At 38.7% G+C, this 22,553-nt stretch overlaps 1 protein-coding gene across 1 annotated transcript in view; it reads left to right on the top strand.

Moving 5' to 3' along the window:
* Nucleotides 1–22,553, top strand: part of DOCK11 (dedicator of cytokinesis 11) — a 241,697-nt gene that overhangs the window by 64,687 nt on the left and 154,457 nt on the right. Inside the window, exons 2-6 of the mRNA XM_006893767.1 lie at nucleotides 11,467–11,583; nucleotides 11,666–11,755; nucleotides 12,183–12,265; nucleotides 15,932–16,001; nucleotides 16,649–16,744. Coding sequence (XP_006893829.1) covers nucleotides 11,467–11,583; nucleotides 11,666–11,755; nucleotides 12,183–12,265; nucleotides 15,932–16,001; nucleotides 16,649–16,744 — 456 coding nt within the window. The remainder of the gene's footprint in view (nucleotides 1–11,466; nucleotides 11,584–11,665; nucleotides 11,756–12,182; nucleotides 12,266–15,931; nucleotides 16,002–16,648; nucleotides 16,745–22,553) is intronic.

Raw genomic sequence — 22,553 nt, forward strand, 5'->3', positions numbered from 1 at the left:
TCTCCTACTTTGGGCATGTTGTCAAAAGGGGCCAGTTGTTGGAAAAAGATGTCATGCTGTGACAGGAAGTGGATCAGAGAAAGAGATGACTCTCAAGAACGTGGATTGACATAGTGATGGTGACAATGGGCTGGAACATACTGGAGAGTGTGAAGATGGTACAAGACAGGCAAGGTTCAGATCTGTTGTGCATAGGGTCACCAAGAGTCATAGTTGACTTGAAGACAGTAACACCACCACCACCACCATCATCACCATCATCAGGACTCCTTGGATCTTAAATGTTGTTGTTATGAGCGTCACATTGGAACCAATTGAAGATTTTCAGAGGCAGGAAGTCACAAGGGAGGAAGTTACCTTTCTTTCTCCCCAGGAGTAGTTGGTAGATTCATATTGCCTGACTTTGGGTTGACAGGGCAATTCCTTAGCCATAAGATCACCAGAGCTCTTAGACCTTAATAGATGCTCAATAAATGTGTAAGATAGTGAACTTTTTTTCCCTCTTCCTTCTCCTGCCAGAAATCTCATGCCCCCAGAGGCCATTTTGAATGTAAAATATTACTGTAAGATACTTGTCTTGGATAAAGAATACACAGGGAGCCCAGTGCCTAGTGGGTCTGGAGAATTTCCCAGAGGAGCAAGGAGGAGGGATGATGGGAAGGGGAGACTCATTGAGTATCTCCACCTTTTGAGTATGTTACTGCTTTCTCAAGGGCTGCTATTTTCAACGAGGGAACATTTGTGTGCCACTGAAACACTAGTCTGAATTCAATACTGGGATGATGAGCTTAATTCTTTCTACTAGTGAATACCATGCTCCTTCTTGCACCAAAACTTGATTTGTAGGATGAGGCATGGGAGGGGCGAGCAGGTGCTCAGGTTTATTTTTTTTGTTGTTGTTTCCTGTTGACCTTATTCCCCATTCTGCATGCATTCTGGTCTCTTTCCCAGTGTGGTATTATGGGAGGGAGCCTATGAAGCCAGCATTCACATTCAACTTGCAGAAGAGACATTCTTGGAATTCCTAAGGAGAACTGGTTTCTAAAGTAAAAGATTTACCAGGGTAAACCAGTGACCTTTGCTGTAAAATGTAAGCAAAAAGAACCAGTCTGATTTTTGTGCTGTTGACAGACATAATGATGCCATTAATATTGCTGTGGAAAAGACATGATACAGTTAAGTTTCTCACAATAGCATAAATAGTCTTTACTAGTAATGTGTAATTTTACGTCCAGGAATAGTCGCATGGTTGAATATGTGCATGTATAAACACATTTATTTTAGGGTTACAAGCTTGGTTTAATGTTTATTCCTACATAGTTGACGATAGCAATCATCCCAGGCAGTGGACATACAGGAACCAGCACATAACCACGAACTTGTATTTGATGCTGGTAGTGAATCTCAGGATTCATTGATGCAGCTCTTTGGGTCAAGAAGCAGACTGTAACAGGTTATGTAATGATGAACATTCTTTTATTATTGCTATCTTAGGGAAAAATACAGGGTTTTTTTATTCATAGTAGTTTTTATGAGGTGCCATTGAGTTGACTGTGACTCAGTGACCCTGTGAAGAACAGACCTGAACCCTGCTCTGTCCTGTGCCATCCTCGTCATCTCTGAGACACTAGACCCCATTGCTGTAGTCACTATCAATCCATCTCGTTGGGGGGGGTCTTCCTTTCCTTCACTGATCCCTCCATCTTTCCAAGCATGATGTCCCTTTCTAAGGAATAGCCTCACCTAGTTACAAGTCCAAAGTATGAGAGATGATGCTTCACCATTTTTGCCTCCAGGGAGCACTCTGGCTGCATGTTCTCCTTGGCATTCATTCGGTACTCTTTCCAGCACCACAACTCAGAGGCATCAATTCTGCTGTCATTCTTATTCATTGTACTGACACATAGCAAGTGATTTGAGAAGACATGGATCCAAGTGTATTTTAGTTTTCAAACTGACATCACCACTCTTCAGTATTTTGGAGAAGTCCCCAATGGCGAACTTGCCCAGTATAATACATCTTCCTTTTGTGTGTGTGTGTGTGTGTGTGTGTGTGTGTGTGTGTGTGTGTCATCTGCATAATGCAGATTTTTTTTTCAAAATGGTCAGAGTATAGCTTTTTTTATAATATTCTGATATCAGTTTAATTTTATCTAAAAATATGGAACACTTCACGAATTTGCGTGTCATCCTTGCGCAGGGGCCATGCTAATCTTCTCTGTATCGTTCCAATCTTAGTATATGTGCTGCTGAAGCGAGCACATAATACATCTTCTGATCTCCTGACTGCTAATACCAAGCGGATCTGAGCAAAACAAGACTTTATAGTGCTTACTCTTCTTAGTTTTTTTAAAAAATTTATCTTAATGGAAGTTTAGAGACTTTGGATTTCCATTGTTGCACACTTTCCTCCCTGCCCACCCTTCCCCCCCCCCCCAGTTAGGTCTTCTCTTTGAAAAGTAAGAAAAAATTCTTTCGTTATTACACAGTCACCTCCCCAGTCCACTCCACTATGCAGCTTTTATTCTGGACTCTTGTCATGATAATAATACCTAATTATATATTCCTCCTAAACAGTATGTTTTTTTGTACTGTAGGTGAAAATTTACATTGTTGTTGTTAGGTGCTGGATTAAGTTGACTACAGCTCATGTTGTTATTATGTGCCATTGAGTCCCCTGCAACTTTATCAGAAAAGAGTGTTGGGCCTTACCAAATAATTGTTTATCATTGTTGGAAATGATCATGTGAATATATTCTTTCTTGTTTTATTTTATGTGATGAGTTGCATTAATTCATATTCTAATTTTCAGCTATGTTTGCTTACCTGGTGTGAATATAACTTGGTCTTTTTTTTAAATATGATACTGAATTTTGTTGGGTAAAATTTCATTCAGTATTTTTATGCCTGTATTAATGATGATAATGGTGTATAGTATTTTTTTCTAGTGTTATATTTGCCTGTCTTTAATATGAGGGTAATGTTGCTTTCATTGAATGAATTAGGAAGTATTCTTTGCCTTTTTTTTGTTGTGGAATAGTTTTAGTAAAATTGATGTCTGTTGATGTCTCTGATTGCTTTGTAGATCTCTCAAATGAAACTGTCTTGAGTGGGTAGGGTTTTTTAGGGGAAAGGAGGTAGCATAAAATAGATTTTCTTTATACAATTTCTTGTATTCTTTTGTTACGAATCCTCTAATTTTCTACCTCAGTTAGTGTTCATTTACGTAGGTAGTGTGTTCCTATAAATTGGCACATTTAGATTTCCAAATTCATTACGGTACAAATTTTCCTGTTGTTCTGCAATGGTCCTTTCTCTTTTAGTTGGTTTCAGTATAATGTCACTGATCTCATGTCTGTCTTTGGTCATTTACATTATGTAATTTTTTTCCTTTGTCAATTTTTGCCAGTGATTTGTTGAGTTTATGGTTCCTTTTCAAGAACTAATTGCGTCTTTAGTTTCTGTTTCACCTTTATCAAGGTAGGGGTAATTAAGTTTCTGCCCTTTAATGTTTCCTTGACTTTTTATTACTGTTTTATAATTTTTTAGCATTATAGTCAGAGAAGAGGCTTTGTATTATTTGTGTGTTTTGATTGGTCGAGGCTTGCTTTTTAGTCTAAAATATGTTGGAAAACTGCTGATGTGAATGTGAAAAGAATATGTATTGTCCTGCTATTATTGCATGGAGTGTTCTGTGTATGAGGTCAAGTTGGAGGATTGTATTGTTTAGAGCTTTTGTATCTGTTTTTAGTTTCTTTCTAGTTTTGTCATTCACTGGAAGTGATGTGCTAAAGTGTCCTGCTCTTATTGTGACAATGGGCTCGTGTATATCAGAGATGATGGGATGGCTCAAGATAGGACAGAGTTCAGATCCATTGTTCATAGGGTTCCTATAACAACACTGTTGTGGGACTCTCTGTTTCTCTTGTCATTGCTGTTAGAGTTTGTTTTATAGATTCTGAAGTTCTGTCATTTGATGTGTAAGTATTTATTTTGGTTTTGTCCTCTAAGTGAATTGTTTCTTTAATCTTAAGTAAAGTCCTTCCTTGTCTCTTAAGGTGATTTTTGCCTTAAAGCATATTTGATCAGAGAGTTGTGTGGGTTTTTTTTTCAATCAATAATTTATTCATTGCTCATACCTTTTTACAGAAAACCAGAATAACATAAATGACAATTATATACATGGATCTTACCTAAAGGAATATACAAGTATCAGGTTGGTTTTATCTATAGAAAGAGACAATACAAAACTCATTATCAGCTGTCTAAACAAGCATTGAGGCTGATTGTGGAACAGAACATTAATTACTCATATGCAATTTAAATTGCAGCAATTTTTAAATATATATTAGGCAACTACTCTTTTTTTTTTTTCAATGCAGTAAACATTATTTATCCAGTTTTCCTCAGAGAGTTTTTTTAAAAGTCACTCCTGCTCTTTTTGGGCACTGCTAGTCCAAAGGCGGTGCCTCAGTGAAGATTCAAATCCACCAGCAGCTGGGACAGAGAAAGACGGGCAGTATCCTTCTGTGTGAATTACAGCCTCCTGAAAACCCACTGCAGGGTCAGTTGGGAGTCAGTTCTGACTTGACAGCAATGTGAGTTAGCTTGATACATGTTTTTGCTGTCCTTTGAATTTTAGCTTATTTACATGTTAAGTCTTTTCAATAATAAATGGGATATTATGATAATTATATATTATATATATATTTATATTTATTATGATATTTAGACAATAAATGGGATATTATGATATTTTTTAAAAATTTCCTTTATGCCACACTCTGTCTCTAGGCTGGTACATTTGAATGATTTATATTCAGTGTAATTATCAATAAGTATGAATTTACTGTTGTCATTTGGTTTGTGTGTGTGTATGTGTGTTGCTTATATTTCTTTGTTTTGCCCAATTTTCTGTTTGTGGGCGTTTGTGGTTTTTTCCTCATTCCTTTGTTATTGTCAGTTTTGTTTTACTGAATCTTTATGATTTTCTTTTAAATTTTGATGATTAGGTTTGTTAATTTCCTTTGTGGTTACGCTGGAATTTACTTTTTATCTTCTTGAGTTTAATAGAGTCTCTTTATTTCTTGATCTCACCCTGACTCCCTTTTCAGTATGGAGGTTTTATAACCATACTGTGTCTTCCGACTTTTTTTTTTTTGTCTTCTGACTTTTTGTTTTTAAGTTGTCTTCACTTATAAATTCTCATCATTTTATTTTGTTTTCAAGAATACTTTATCTGAGTTGCTGGCTGATAACTTTCACATGTCTTAAACTCAGGTTGAAGTCTCTGTTTGAATCCCTTTACTATTTCTTATAGACTTGGTTTGGTTTTTACATGTTCATTTAATTTCTGTTTATCTAAAGTGTCCTAGTTTTACCATTGTATTTGAGAGATATTTTTGCTGTTTATATAATTATTCCTTGGTACTTCTTTTTTTTCCTGTCAGATTGTTGTCTGTGTCATCTTATTGCCCTGATTCCTGCACAGTTTCTGCTGAGAAATCAGAACTTAGTCTTATTAGTTTCCCTTTGTAGGTAACATTCCATTTCAATCATGTTTAGATTATTCCTTTTGATTATATCTCACCTGCCTCTTAGGCATTCTGAATTTTTTAAAACAAATTTTTTAAATTATTTTTTGTGCATGTACCATCAAATCAGATCTGACTGGTATAGGAGGAAATTGTCCCTCCTTCTCCGGCAGAGCATCTGCTGGATTCAAACCATGTACCTTTGGAATTGTAGTACAGCTTCTTGCCACTAGGCCACCAGAGCTCCCCCTCTGCATTTTTTTTTTTTAGTTCTTTTTTCTGATTGTTCTTAAATTAGTGTCCAGAGATAGGTCTTTTGCTTCACTGATCTTAACTTTTATTGCTTCAGTTGTACTCTTACAGCCTTCCATCGACTCAACTTCTGGATTTCTAGTTGTGTTTTGTATTACTTATTTCTCATTGTCTATTTTGTCATTTTGTTATTACTTTCCTAAATTCTTTAAGACTTCTTTTCCTTCATACAGTTTTCTTGCTCTCTTGAAGGAATATATATGTATCTTTATAATTCCTTATCAGGTAGTTCTATTACCTTTTCTCATTTGGAAGAATGTTATAACCCATTATTTTATTCATTTGCCTGAGCCATCTTGTCCTCATTTATTATTATTTATTATTTCTGAAACAATAAAGAATTACTTTATTGATTTGTATGCTTGCTTGCCGTGTCCTGATTTTTTTTCATTTTGATTTGATATATCCTTGCTGGTGGGGTGGACCATGTATGACCTATCTCTGGGTGGGTGGGACAGTGACTGGAACGGTGAACACAGTTTCACTGGTTGAGCACAGTGACTGACAGCAGGCTGTGCGGATGTTAGCCACTATAGTGCGACTAGTAGTGCAGGAGCAGGCAAGATAGCAAGTTTGGTGAATGTGGCAGTGAGTGGGTGTATGGCAGGCTGGATTTGTGGATTCAAGTGTGTGGTGGGAGCTCTTGGGTTCCAGTTTGTGGTAGGAGCTCTCTCTGGGTGACTTTCTGAGTTCGTGAGAGGGATTGGATGATGGGCTTATGGGGTATGCTCTCTGGCTGGAATTGGTGATGGTTGATGGGCTTCCAGGGGCATAGTCACCACCACTTGCCATCTTGAGGGGATGAATTACACGTGAGTGGGCCCCTAGGATCTTCCCCTGATCAAATGTGAGGCAGGATGCTACCCACTCTTTAATGGGGGATGTGTTAAGTGTGGAACCATCTCTGTGTCTTACTGCTTCTTATGTGCCACCCAACTTAATGGTCGGGGACATTTGATGGGACATTTAATTAATGGTCAGGGACATTTAATGACCTTAGTAGCTAAAAAGTATTGCTGATTCTGGTTCCTAGTTTCCTTCTTACTTTGTGGACACCAGGATCCCTGGAATTCTTACCTCTCCTTACTGTGTTTCACCTTACTTCCTCTGAGTGTGTCCCTTTGTCATTTCTTGAGAATGTCATGAAGCTGCCTTCCTGTCATCACCCCTAGTTTTATGTTAAGTTGGCCACATTGAGTCATCATGTATGTCAGAGCACACATCCCCCTTTAATTCCTCATTTGTGCCATCTTTCAACTTCTCACATTGTTCGTTCTGTTCTTTATCCTCTCATTTGCCCTTTGGAGTTCCATGATTATCGTCTGTATTTGTTATTTTTGTTTTCTCGCAGTTTTGTTGTAGAGTATCTGGTCCACCATCTGCGTAGTCCACCATCTTCATATTTAAGTTTTGTGAGAAAACAATCATGTACTACTGGGAGTGTTAGACCTAGAATATAAATTCATAGTTCTTTTTGACTTGGATTTGTACAAACTTGCTAAGTATAGGAGAGAGTGTTCAAATTTTCCTCCAAGATAGCTGTTGTAGTTGTTGTTATATGCCACAGAAGGTGACCCGTAGTGACCCTATGAAGCCCACTGTGTCCTGAGCCAGTCTCACTCTGACACACTTACTTTCATTGCTTCGGTTACTGTATCAATCCATCTTGTCTGGAGTCTTTCTCTTCTCCGCTATCCGTCCACCCTTCCAAGCATGATGTCCTTCTCTAAGGATGGGTCTCTCCTGGCCATATTCCCAAAGTATGGAAGACTGAGCTTCAAAATCCTAGCCTCTTAAGGAGAAACTTGGTTTCACCCTCTCCAAGACAGACCTGTTTGTTTTCTTGGTGGCCCATGGTATGTCCAGCACCACAACTCAAAGGCTCGATGATTCTTCTGTCATCCTTAGTCATTGGATAGTCAAGTTTCCAAAAGAGAAATATAATTGTCTTTGATTTCAAGTTACAGTGTGCTAGTATTCAGATATATGATAGGGACGATACATTTGTTTGGATCTCACTGGAATATTTGGCTGTTGATAGTTATGAGTCTACAAATCCAAACTTAAGACCTAAAATGAAATGTTTTTTATTTTAGTTAGGATATTTTAGATTTATTGAGCACAGTCTCATTTATTAGAGTGGTTTACTCTAATCTGTCTAAGTAATCATACAGAGGAAGCACTGAAATGACCTTGCGATCTGGAACTTTGATTATAACCATGTCACGTATTGTGACTCATTTATAAAAATTGTTCTCAGCGGATTGGCTGGGTATAATATCCTGACTACTGCTTGAAATACTGTATGTATATGTGTCATGGATTCACTTGCAACTCATAGTGAGCACATGCACAACAGCTCTGAAGTCTGCCCTGTCCTGAGCCAATCTCACCGTCTTCAACACACCTACTCCTACTCCAGTTATTGTTTCAATCCATCTAACCCAGGATCTCCCTTTCTTGTGCTACCTTTCCACTCTGCTCAGCATGATGTCCTATATATACTATATGTTGTTATTGATTGCCTTTGAGTCGAGCATGACTCATAGCAACCCTATGAACAAAAGGCCTGAAGCCTGTCTATAACTGTCGACATTTATCAAAGTTCATAGAATTTCCAGAGGCATGTTGTTTAGGAAGTGGATGCCACTCCTGCTTCCAAACTATATTGTATACACAAATACAAATATGGTCTTGATGCTATGATTACCATTTTGTAAAATTTTATTTTATTAAATTTAATGAACATTTACAGAGATTTTGGATCTCCATTCATTCATTGTTGCATTTTTCTCCCTGCCCACCCCTCCCCCCCATTTAACTCTTTTCTTTGAAAAGTGAAATTCCTTCATTGGTATACAACAACACCCCCCCCCTGCCCCGAGTACACTCCACTATGCAACCTTCATTCTGGACTCTTGTCATAATCATAATACCCTATCATATATCGCTTTTAAACTGTTCTCTGCCTCATCCATTTCAATGCAGTATACATAATTTATCCAATTTTTCTCAGTCTCACCCCAACCCTGATGTCAGTTGCGTTCTACAACAGTGGCACTATGATTACTTTTTACTATACTTTAGAATTTTTAGCTATATGTATCCTTTTGTGGAAGAAAAAAAACCCAACAAAACACACCACTATTTCTTTTATTGTGATTTGAGTTAAAGTTAATAGAGCAGATTGGTATTCCATTGAACCACTCTTTTTTTTATGGTGAGAAAAATTTATATTTAGAATTAGCCCGCTGGACTCAGTTTAGATGATCCCAATTTTGTTGGCAACATCCAAAGCATCATAATCAGGAGCAAGTCGGACATAGGCCTTCTTCTCTCCATCAGGCCTAATCAAAGTGTTGACCTTAGCCACATCAATGTCATAGAGCTTCTTTACAGCTTGTTTAATTTGGTGCTTATTGGCCTTGACATCCACAATGAACCCAAGTGTGTTGTTATCTTCTATCTTCTTCATAGCTGGCTCAGTGGTCACGGGAAATTTGATGATGGCATAGTGGTCAAGCTTGTTTCTCGTGGGGGCGCTTTTCCGGGGGTATTTGGGCTGCCTTCGGAGTCTCAGCATCTTAGGCTGCCAGAAGGTGGGTGACGTGCAGATTTTTTATTTTTTTTTTTTTGGCTGTGGACGCCCTTCAGGACTGCCTTCTTGGCCTTCAATGCCTTTGCTTTGGCTTCGGTTTTGGGAGGGGCAGGGCTTCCTTCTTGGGTTTCAGCGCGTCTTTGTAGAAAGGCTGAACCACTCTTAATATATTGTTATATGACAATGATTGCAGCTGTGGCTAGTTGTGCTATATTTATATTTGAGTTTTACTTCCATAGGTTTTGGTGATTTTTTTTTTCCTTTATAAATTAATAAGAAGCCCTTGTGGTGTAGTGTAGTGTGTTGGCTTGTTAACCAACCAAATGGTAAGTGCCTCAGATCAACTAGGCTCCATGTAGGAGAAAGATAGGCACTCTCCTGCAAAGATTTCCACTCTGGGAACCCTGATGAAGGGGTTGCTATGGTTTGGACTCGACTTGATGGCAATGAGCTTGGTTTCGAATAGCATATTTAGACATGGCTCTGTCTGAATCAAAGTTCATGCAACAGTTAATGATTTAATATTTACTATGTGCCAGGTGCTCTTCTAGACTCTGGGGTAACAGGCTTGGGGAAAAAAATTATCATGTCCTCAAATACAATAGCAAAAGACTTGGTCTGTCAGATCGTGGTATGTTTACATGATGAAATAAAAATTATGGGAAGGTGGGTATAGTAGGTTCTTAATAAATAGTCTGCATTAGGCATGTGTTAGTACTTCTGCATATATTGGAGAGAAGGAAAAACTATATAATGCACAAGGAGCAGAACCTTTCAGTACAAGCCCAAATTTGAATTCCAGCTCTAAAGGCACTCAATTTTTTTTAGCTTGAGTCTGTTTGCCCATCTATAAACGGAGGATAATGAATTTTGTAGGATTATTTTGAGGCTCACAAGATAAAACATGCACCAAACATTTGCACAGTGCCTGATAAAATGCCAAGGTTCCATCAGTGCTAATTATTGCCATTATACTTATTAATAACTTAAATGCTAGAGGCCCGAGACACCTTGAAAAGGTCTCAGAAGATGACTCCTTTATTGACCCTGCTCATTGTATTCTTGTCTTCACATTGGAGCCCTGCCTGCTATTACTGGATGGATACCACTCCCTATGTTTATCCTGATCATACTGGACATACAGCCTTCACACAGTGTGTCTGCTGCAGAGTTGCACATATATGTTGATTCTTTTTTTGCTTTTAAACTCTCCTCCTTGCCAGCAAGTCAGAACTAACTCATAGACCCACCAACAGACTTCAAAGGCTTTAAATTATGCAAGAGGAGATTGTCCATCTTTCTCAGATTGCTGGCGGATTCTAACTGCCAATGAGTTAGCAGCACAACCCTGGTAACTAGTGCATATTAAGTAAATGTTAACCAGCAGGTTTCCAAACAGGTGACTTTTCTTTAAGTTCAGTACATGCTTAAAGACGTGCAAATAAGCAGAGTATAATGCTGTTTCTCCAGAACTCTTGTCTTTAGCAAAGAGAGGAAATTTCTGTGTATGTGTGTGTATGTATTCAGTCTGTCTGTTTAAGCATAGAGAATACTTAGTTTGTGAAAGTGACTCATTTATTTAAGTGCTTGGTATTAATATATCCCATAGACTGCCAGAAGAACAAACAAATCAGTTCCTGAAGGACATGCAGCCAGGATGCTCCTTAGAGGCAAGAAATACTGTGAAATACTGCCTCACATACTTTGGGCATGGTATCATGAGGGGCTAGTTCTTGGAAAAAAGACATCATTCTGGGAAAGGTGGAGGCTCAGAGAAAGAGAAGAAGACTCCAGCAAAATGAACTGACAGTAGTGACTGTGTCAATAGCGTATCAGAAATTAGGAGGATGGTGAAGGATAGATAGGGCAGGGTTCAGATCTGTTGTTAATAGGGTCCCTATGAGTTGTAGTTGGCTCGATGGCACCTAGCAACAGTAATAATTCTAAGTAGAGCGTTTTATTTAGTTATTGTGAATTTTTCTATACTAACAATTCCCCCCCCCAATCTAATCTCTTATAAAGGAAAAGACGAAAGTGGTGGAGCCTCTGGACTATGAGAATGTCATCATCCAGAGAAAAACACAGATTTACAGTGATCCTCTCAGAGATCTGCTTATGTTTCCAATGGAGGACATATCTGTGAGTTTGCAAGCCAGACTTTAATTAAAAGAGCTATGTTTTCCGTATTGGTTCCTACAGCCAAAATGCTCTTGTCTTCTAGATCTCAGTGATAAGTCGGCAGCGCAGAACAGTGCCGTCTACCGTCCCAGAAGATGCAGAGAAAAGAGCTCAGAGTTTATTTGTCAAAGAGGTAAGATGCTCCAGGACCATTGAATAGTAATCTTACCTTTTTAAATAGTTCCCTTTAGAGCAAATGGAAAATAAAATTAGTATGACTAAATTGACCTCAGTAACAAGTATACAACTTGTGATGCTGAGAATAGAATTGGAAGATTTTTTAATTGAAACCTTTTCCTGAGTATGTTCCTAGTGTCTTGTCTTTGGGAATTGAATACACTCTGGACTTAAAGTCCGAGTTTTTAGGAGGTCGAATGAGTAGGATTTTCCTGCAGCCAGTTGGTTTAGAGAGAACAGTTAAGGCCTCAAGGAAGAACCCAGGACCAACCTTTCTTAAATGGCTTTTAAAGAGAGCAACAACCTATTATTAGACTTATAAAAAGTAGGCTTAGGGGTACTTTTCCCTGAATTTACAATTAAAGATTCATATTTTCTTTTAGTGTATCAAAACCTACAGCGCAGATTGGCATGTGGTAAACTACAAGTATGAAGATTTCTCTGGGGACTTCCGAATGTTGCCATGGTAAGATCAGAATTCAAGGAAAATGTTGAGTAGACAAATTAATAAATTTGTGCGTCTTTTTAAAAAAACTTCTTATAAGACTTTTCAGTTATAATTTATACTAATAACAAAAGCTCAAATAACCAATGTGCTTGGTAAATGGAGTATCTTGGCTAGTTAAATATGACTTTTTTTTAATTGTTTTAATCCTTGCCCATTGAAATTCTGCCCAAAATGTCTGAGTTTACTTTTTGGATTTGGTGCCTCCACATTAATGAGAGAATAATTTTTTCTGATTCTGGATAATACTGTAAGCATTTTTCCAGTGGTGTGGATTAAAAATCTAAAAGCTGCTTGGCTTAATTTGACCCTTTGAAAAAGGGACATTATTTGGAAAAAATGTTTTAAAAATGAATTATTAATTTTTTGTGGCAAGAATCTATCCTGGCTTCTAACTGGCTTAAACTGGTTCAGTCATAGAAGACTCAGTAAAATCAGAACAGACCCTGAATTTGTGAAATGTGGGTGTACTGGAAAGATAAATGGGACAGGAGAAATTACATGTTGAAGCCTTGGAATGTGAGATTTAAAAAGGGGTGCAGTGAGTCCTTTCAGGAACCTGATGTCAGACATTAGATTGTTGCTAGGACTGTGGAGAGTGACACGCATTCAAATGACGCAGTCAGTTGCTATCTCTGAGCCTCTGTTTGCTGCTGTGCTGGTCAAGAGATTTGGTTGCTATGCAACATGCAGGCTGCCCTTGTTTTCTCAGAGGGAGATTGTTCATAGCAGGGTGTCAGCCCATCATTTTTCCCCTTTCCAGTTATCTTTCTGGTGCACGTACATTTTACAGATTCAGTGAGTTTACACCGAGTATCATTCTTGTAGCGTAACATCTGGAAAATCCTGGCCCATTCCGATTTTGTTTCCTCAGCCCTGACTGAATAAGGAAGCACTAGTTCAAATCTTTAATATATGTGTATATAAATAGTAAAATTTGCCATGTCACCATTTTTTACATGTATAATTCTGTGACATTATGTTCATCAAGCCGAACCATCACCAGATTCCAGATCTGTCCACCACCATTAAGGGAAACTCAACACTCCATAAGCAGTGACTCCATATTTCCCTTTTTCTCTCACCTCTGGCTGGTTACCACTAACAAACTTTAGTCTCTCTATTTTTCCCTATCCTAGATATTTAATGTAAGTGTAATCATATCTGTGCTTTTGTGTCTGACCTTTTTCCCACTCATCATAATGTTTTCAAGGTTCACCCATGTTGTGTCAGGTATCAGGACTTCTTTTCTCTTTATGGAGCTTTGGTGGCATAGTCAGTATAGAGTTGTGCTGACAGCCCAAAGGCAGTGCCTCTCTGGTGGTTCAAATCCACCAGTGGCTCCACAGAAGATAAGATGGGCAATACTCCTGTGTGATACACATTCTCCCAACAGCCCTCTGGAGAGTGAGCTATGAATCAGTTCTAACTCAATGACCATGACTTTGAGTTGTTTTTTTTAAAAAAAAGCTCTATTGCACTTGTTACTTTATCCTAAGCTGAAAACAAACAGTTAGTTATAACTAGTTTTTTCATAAACAGAATGGCTGACTGTTCTAGTACAGTGACTGCCCAGGATAGAGCCCTCAAAGTGCTCTTCTGGTCAGCCTCTGTGTGATCTGCCAGTTTGTCTTGAAGATCTTTAATCTCACTTCTAACATAAGAGTTCCACAAGTCTGCACCACACGGTTTAGAAACATATAACCATGGTAAATGCATCCTGTTCCCAGCATGGTCTCTGTGGCTCTTCTTTGTTATTAAAAAGATCTGTCATTTTAATTTTTCATTGTGTCATCGTAGGTTTTGCCTTTTTAAAAAAGAAAACAAAACCAAACCAGCACTTTGGTACCAACAGCATGAAGTTATACCAAATAATGCTCTTTATTAAATCTTGCTCCTGTCATTGATTCTTCATTTTGGTGATAGATTTGATAATATTTGAAATGTCTCTTCCTAGTACTTTTCATTTAGCAGCCCAATTTATTACGAATAGAGGAACAGACTCAAAGAAATATATCTTTTTCAGTTGGATTGAAGGATGGCTATGAGCACACTGACTTAGGAGCCAGACTGCCAAGGTTCAAATCTTTTATTGGCCACTTAACTGGACGACCTTGGGTCAAGCATTCACCCTGTTTCCACTTCTCCATTTTCATCTGTATTGCTACTAACCTCATGCGGAAAGCTGTATTTGAAATTTTGCTGAGGGAATTTTGAAGAAATAAGACAGTTATGCAGTTGGTGCCATAGTGAATGGGAAGTTGCAGTGCTAATCTAATGGTAGTACATGTTTTGAGGCTTGAATCCACTAGCTACTCCATGAGAGAAAAATGGGCAGTCTCTTGCTTTCTGATTTACAGCCCCTGAAAGTCAGCTGATGGGGGGTGGGGGTCAGCTATGAGTTGATTCCCCCCCCACCCCAATAAGAGCCAATAAGAGATTTTTGTCACTTTCCCAGAGGAGAAAACGGAGCCCTGGAGAGTTAGTTAGGCAATCAGCCCGAGGTCAGATAGCAAACCAATGAAGAATTCAAATCTCACTCTGTTGCTTTGTGAAAAAGACATTTTCTTTTTTTAGTGCAATTTTAAATTTATAGAAAAATTCCTGAGGAAGCACAGAGTCCCCAAATACCTTCTCTCCCTGGTATTTATTGTGTCATATTTGTTGTCATTAATGAGTCAATATTGAGGACTTTAATATGAACTAAGTTCATAGCTTCCATTAGGGTTCACTCTTTCATTTGAACAAATCTATAGGTTTTGACAAATGCCATGTGTTCATCAATGAGGTGTTACCTGCAGAATAGTTTTTCACTTCCCTAAGCATGCCCTGTGCACCACCTACTTACCCATCGACCCTCCTTCTCTCTGAACTCTGCCCTCATGATCTTTCAACTGTCTATAATCTTAGCTTTTCCAGAATGTCATGCAGTTAGAACCATACAGATGTACCCTTCTCAGACTAGCTTCTTGAGTTTAGCAAGAAGTTTTTAGGTTCTTCCACACTGTTCAGATTTTGAGAGCTCATTTATTTTCACCCTTGAATAACATAGCATTGTAAATATGTTCCATAGTTTATCTGTTCATTGACTGAAGGGCATCCTGGTTATTTCTGTTGCTTTTTAGCCTGGGGAATGACATAATTTTACCACCGTTAACAACTCTGGTCCATGTTCCCTGCCACCTCTGGCTCTCCCTAACTTTAATTCTTGTTCATTGTCTCCTCTATTGAGTTGGTTTCCACAAACAGCAACCCTCCTTCAGGTTTCTAAGAGTACGATTCACAACAGGACAGGAGACTGTCCATTTTTCTCAGAGCCATTGCTGGAATCGAAATTACAGAGACGTTTGCCTTTGGGTTTCAGCATAACTCGCTACTAGCTCCCTCACTAGGCATTGTGTTTCTGGGCTTACTTTTATTTTTGCTGCTGGCTTCACACAAAATGTGGGAATCTTTCTAAAAAATAAGGGAATCAGGAGAATGCACTTGGGAAAGAAGGAAATTATTTTCCCTTTGTATTCCCAGGCATTCTCTTGCGTGTGAAAGGATCAAGTCTGCTCATCTTGCATTGTTCTGTCCCTTGACCTGCTCAGTGTCTAAAATTTTTCATTTGTCTTGTATTTGCAGCAAATCTCTGAGACCAGAAAAGATCCCCAGTCATGTATTTGAGATTGATGAAGACTGTGAGAAAGATGAGGTAAGGATCTTGGTGCAACTGCCGGGGCGTCTTCAAGGCCACTTCTGCTGAGAGTGGCTCCAAAGTGAATTCCCTGAGGAGAGCGGAAGGGAAAAAGAATTGGGTTTTTTCCAACAGTCTCTGTCTAGCTTTTAAACTTGAATGTTTAAAAAAGATTTTTCCCCCCAAATGGTTGTGTTTCCAAGTGAAATTTTGGGAAAATTAAGTGAAACAGGCTGTGATTGATATCTAAACAGTCGTCTCCCACCCCCACCTAGGGCCTTGCTTGTGGAGTTGTTTTTCTTGCATTGGGCATGTGGTGTGGTGATTCATCTGGACTCTTGTGCCTGATTGATCACTCTTGGGACAGATGGCCCGAATTCCGGTGACATTTCTCAGTGCTGCTTGTCTGTTTACATAATGCAGAAGACTTTACCAGAAGACAGCTCCTGTGATCCAATAAATATTGAGGGCCTACTGTGTGCACAGCACAAAGCCTTTCACTGTTCAGTCAGTAGTGCCAAGCTTAAACAGACATTTTTATAGGAGTGGGATCTTTGTGTTTTGATTAGTAAATGAGGCAGAGCCTAGACCTGTATCCTCAATATCTTTGGCCAATTAGATAGCTGGCTGGCCTCTGTTTCACTGACAATTTTTCTCTGTTTTAGGACTCATCATCTTTATGTTCTCAGAAGGGTGGTGTGATCAAACAAGGCTGGTTGCATAAAGCAAATGTCAATAGCACCATCACAGTTACCATGAAGGTAGGATGTAGTGGAATAATTTCTTTTTTTAATATTATTTTACTTTATACTGGTTTACATACAAAGTTCATAAAGTTTTTAATATATTGTTTTTCACACAGGCTCTTTCCCCCTTCCTTCACCCACTAACTGAGCATCTCATAAAGACAAATACTATATAAGATCATTATTGTAGAGCAAGTACTGGGATAGTGACCCTATAAATAACAGAGCAGAGCCTTACCCTATCCTGCGCCATCCTCCTGATATGCTAGAGCCCATTGGTACGGTCACTGTGTTGGTCCATCTTGTTAAGGATCTTTCTCACTTCGTCTGTACCTCCACTTTTCCCATCATTATGTTCTTTTCCAAGGACTGGCCCCTTCTGAAAACATGCCCTAATTATGTGAGAGGAAATCTCACCATCCTTGCCTTTAAGGAACACCCTGGTTGCGTTTCTTCTGAGACAGATTTATTTGTTCTTTTGACAGTACTAAGGCTATTCAGGGCTTTTCTCCATTAAAACTCAAAAGCATCCCTGCTGCTTTTGTCATCTTTATTCATTAAGGAAGGAACAAGGAATGAGTAAATGAACCCTAACCCCCACAATATCTTTCTCTCATAAGCGTTCTTGAAGATGTATGGAATGTAAAGGTCCTGACACCTCTGAATGAATTAAAACTTGTAACTTTTTAGAGGAATGTAGTTTTATCCTCTGAATCAGGAATTGTAAGAAAGAGGCTGCCTAGTTGAATAAAGAAAATGATTCTGGAAAAAGGAAAAAAATATCAAAGGTGTTCCTATGGTCAGAAATAAGTGTAATGAGTAGAGGAGTAGGGTAACCCATTTATTTAGAAAACCGTAATTAGAAGCTAACTACACACCAGTCACTATGGAGGAAGGTATGGATGTCTGAGGTAGGCTTCCTAGCTTCTAGCAGTGTCCAGCTTAGAGAAGAAATGTACAGAACGATCCACTGTGCAAAGCAGTACATTCGTGCTTTCGAATGTTTTTGGTTTGGCCAGTATTCTGAGTTTATATTAGGAGTTAGTGCGAAACAAAGATAGAAACAGAACAGGATAACATTGTGTAAGGCCTTGACTGTTTCGGATGTGAGTTTGGCTTTTGTTCAGAAGGCCATAAGCATCCATTTAAACCCAAGAGGGAAAAATAACAAGCTGCTTGATGATTGGGAACTGAAAAATGCATATTTCCCCCCCTTCTGATACCAAATAAAACTACTCTTTCAGATATTTAATATGTGGTCACGTGTTTCTTGGAGGATGATTCACAATTCATTTCAGTAATGAAGGTCATTCTTTTTTAAAATAAAATTTTATTTTGTGATTTTAACAAACATTTACAGAGAAGTTAGATTTTCATTCATTCATTGTTGCACATTTTACCCCCTTCCCTGCCTTCCCCCGTCACCAGTTTATTTTTCTTTTTAATATTCATTCATTGTTGCACAATTACCTACCTCCCCACCTCCTCCCAGTCTACTTTGCTATGTGCTTCTTATGCTGCGTTGTTGTATGTATATTGCCTAATCATATATTCCTTTTAAAGAGCTTTTTCCTTCATCTGCTCCAATGCAGTATTCATTATTTATCCGGTCTTATCCTATTCTCCCAACCCACTATGTCAGACCTGCTTTATAACAGCGGTACTATGCAGTATTTGTCCTTTTATGACTGAGATATTTTACTCAAAATGATGTCCTCTAGGGTCGCCCATGTTATAGAATGTTTTATTATTTCGTTGTTTTACAGTGCTGCGTAGTATTCCCTTATATGTGTATACCATTGTTTTTCTGTCCATTCATTTGTTGATGGGCACTTGGGTTGCTTCCATCTCTTTGCTGTTGTAAATAATGCAGTAATAAGCATGAGTATGCATATATCTGTTTGGATGGCAGTTACATTCTCTCTTTCACAAGGCGCGCAAGCAGAAACCACAGATGGCTATCAAGGAAAGACTCATTTTATATTAATCTAATCTTTTACGTGCTAGTTTCCCATTGGTGGAGTGAATTGAAGGTTTTGAATGCTTAGCTGTGTGTGTCTCCTGCTCCTGATTATGGAACTGAGCATGTGGTTCCATGCTTAGAGAAATCATCTATTGAGGATGTAATGTGTACCTGAATTGATGCATTTGAATGATGGTAGTGGCAAAACCAAAAACCAGACAAACAACAGTAAATATACTGGGCTGCAGAGGTGACATCTGTCTTGGTAAAAGTGCAAGTAGAGTGCTCGTGCACTTTGGATATGTTATTAAGAGGAATTAGTCTCTGAAGAAGGACATCATGCTTGACAAGATAAAGGGTTAGCAAAAAAGACCTTCAACAGGATGAACTGATAGGGTGGCTTCAACAGTGGGCTAAAACACAGCCAAGACTAAAGATGGTGCAGGACTGGTCAGGTTTGTTTTGTCATGCACAGGGTGCCTAGGAGTTAGAGCTAATTTGACAGTCCCTAACAACAAGAACAGACACCGGACTAAGTGTCTTACGTATGATGTTTCCGTTAATCCTCACGACAGCCCTGTGAGAAAGATGCTGTTATTATTCTAAGTTTGTGCATGTAGAAACTGAGGCCCAAGGAAGTTCAGTAACTAATCCCGGGGCACACAACTCCAAGTTTTCACAGAGAGATTTTGAACTTGGGCCAGCTGTTGCGAGAATCTGTGCTCTTTCACAGTACCCTATAGGTGCTCATTAACTGAGTATGTGGGATTCAAGGCTTTATTATATGTCCTATCAGATTTATAAAGTTCAGAAGTTCATGTGAGAAGGTGGTTATTCTGTATGGATTGTCAGGAAATGATCCCATAGTTGTTTTTTCTTTTAATTTCCCCTCCCTCCATAGTTTTTCAGTTCATTCCTTTCCCTTAAAATAGTGAAAAATATTAAAATGTTTTACCCATTCTTCAGCCTAGACCAGCATTAAACAAATGCAATTTATGGAAATCAGAATTGATTGAAGAAGTTGGAGCATTAGCATCTTTACGAAACAATTCACCACTGTTCGGTGCCACTGAGTCGGCTCCGACTTAGTCTAAACTCCCTCTGTGAGATATGACTATGGAAAAAATGTTTGAAGAAATGCTCTGTTGCTTACCTTTGAAGGTGCAAGAAGAAGAAATGAGCCAAGGATTGCACGTGGCCTTTAGAAAGTGGCAATACTTAGATTTACTCCTGGAGCCTCCAGAAGGAAGCACAGCCCTGCCAACACTTTGATTTCCATTCTTTGACATCCAGAATTTTGTAGTTGTTCCTGTTGTTATATGTGCCATCAAGTCAACTATGACTCATAGCAACCCAGTGATTCATGGCTTTGAACCTTACCCTACCGTGTGCCAACCTCACCATCTTCTGACACACCTGACCCCATTTCCACAGTCACTGTATCAATCCTTCTCATCCAGGGTCTTTCTTCCTCTCTTGCACTGACTTTCTACCCTGTCAAGCATGAGGTCCTTCTCCCAGACACATACACGAACATAAAATCGCCTCCTGACAACATGTCCAAAGTCTGTGAGATCAGGTTTCAACAACCTTGCCTCCAAGGAGCTCCTTGGTTTCACTTTCTCCAGGCCAGATCACAACTTGGTTGCCATTTATACTTCTTCTGTCATCCTCAGTCATTGCCCAGCTTTCAGATGCATAGGAAGCAATTGATAAGATTGTGACTTGAATTAGGTGCACTTTAGACTGACATCCAGAAGTATAATAACTTTAGATTGTTTTATGTCACTGTTTTTGGTAATTTGTTATAGTCGCAATAGAGAACTAACCCAGTCAGTCAGTGGTTAATTATTTAGTTTGTCTTCTCAGTCTCCAAAGTTACACATTTTAGTGCTTACCAGGGCCAGATTAAAAAAAAAAAACACAACCCTCATAAAGTCATGAAGTGTGCAGTGGATCTGGGGGGAATCTGTCATCTAGAGGAAGACGAAGGGAAAGACTTGTCTCCAGCTAATTGTTGTGCTGCCCCTCTACTGGGCTCACTCTTGGCCTCTTTGTATATCCGGATGCTCATATTTTGACCACTGACTTTTACTTTTTTAGTGAGAGGTATCATTCATATACCATAAAAACACTCATTTGGAAAAACCAACCCCCAAACTGCTACTAAAACTGGGCAATGGAAAATAAACCAGATTGGTTTGAGGATTATAAAAGCTCTTAAAATAGTAGAAGGTGAAATATGAATGTGATGGTTGTCGTGAGAATTGTTCCTGAACTTCAGTCTCATTTAGCGCTGGTATTTTACATTACAATAGAGCTGCGGTGGCTCAGTGGTAAGGAGTTGCACTGCCAGCACAAAGGTGCATGATTCAAACCCACCAGTTGCTTCTTAGGAGAAAGATGGGCAGTCTCTTCCCATGCCATTTATTGTTTCTGAAATCCCACTGGAGAGTCAACAGCAAGCAACATTTTCTATTACAATAGGTGCCTTAGTGATGTAGTAGTTAAGTGTTTGGTAGCTAACCCCTGAAGGTGAGCAGTTCGAATTCACCAGCTTCTCTGTGATAGAGAGATGTGGCAGTTTGCTTCAATAAAGATTTACAGCCTTGGAAACCCTCTGGGAAGTTCTCCTCTGTCCTGTAATGTTGTCATGAGTGGGAATCGTCCCCACCCTCCCCTTTCCCATAGCTGTTGAGAGCTGCATAAAATTCTGTGCTCTCTCTTTTTTATCTCTTTTGTCATACACTTCCTAAACAACATGCCTCCAGAAACTCTATGAACTTAGATAAATGCCGTTATAGAAAAGCTTCAGACCTTTTGTTCATAGGGTTACTGTGAGTTGTGCTTGACTCAAAGGTAATCAACAACATGTCATAGCAGTAATACCATATTCAAGGATTTTTCCCAACTAGGATGGACAATAATCTGACTTTCAGATTCAATTTCAAATTCAAGGAAGTAATTGAAGATACCGTGGCTTGAGTCAGGGGCACTTCAGTCATTCTTGCTCTTTTAGCACTGTAAAGCGGACGTTGGCAGCATATTTTCCCAAGGCAGCACACTTGTTATTTCTTGACTGTTTTTATCATGTGTTGATTGTAATTCCAAGTAAAATGAAATCTTTGACAGCTTCAGTCTTTTCTCCATCTGTCACACTGTTATGATTTTGGAGAAGACTGTTGAATATCCTATGGACTGCCAAAAAACCTCAAAACAGTGTCATGGAGGAAGTGCGACCAAGGTGCTCTTTAGAGCTCAGGATGGTGAAATTTCATCTCACATACTTTGGGCCTGTTGTCAGGAGGCGACTATATGTGTGTGTATGTGTCTGTATTTCCCTGTGTGCGTATTGGAAGCAGGAGTGGCATCCACTTCCTAAACAGTGTGCCTCCGGAAACTCTATGACCATTGATAAATGTTGATACTTGTAGAAGAGATTCAGGCCTTTTGTTCATAGGGTTGCTATGAGTCATGCTTGACTTGACGGCAATCAACAACTATATAGATCTAAATATACAATATATACTATATCAAGCGTTGAGGACTCTCCTTCATAGGGTCACTATGAGTCACCTGCAACTCGATGGCACTTAACAACAACAACATATACTATATACTGTATACTATATACTATATTATACATATATTATATATCATATATACTATATATTATATATTCATATATAATATATCTCTATCCATATTATGTATTACTATTATATATGATATATAATATATAATTATTAAATATAATGTTGTTGTTGTTATGTGCCATCGAGTCGCTTGCGACTCATAGCAACCCTATGTACAAGAGCTCTATATGCTCTTCTATCCTGTGCCAACCTAGCCATCTCAAAT

Source organism: Elephantulus edwardii, unplaced genomic scaffold (assembly GCF_000299155.1).
Source record: "Elephantulus edwardii isolate Elephantulus edwardi_28Jun2011 unplaced genomic scaffold, EleEdw1.0 scaffold00131, whole genome shotgun sequence".
Lineage (NCBI taxonomy): Eukaryota > Metazoa > Chordata > Mammalia > Macroscelidea > Macroscelididae > Elephantulus > Elephantulus edwardii.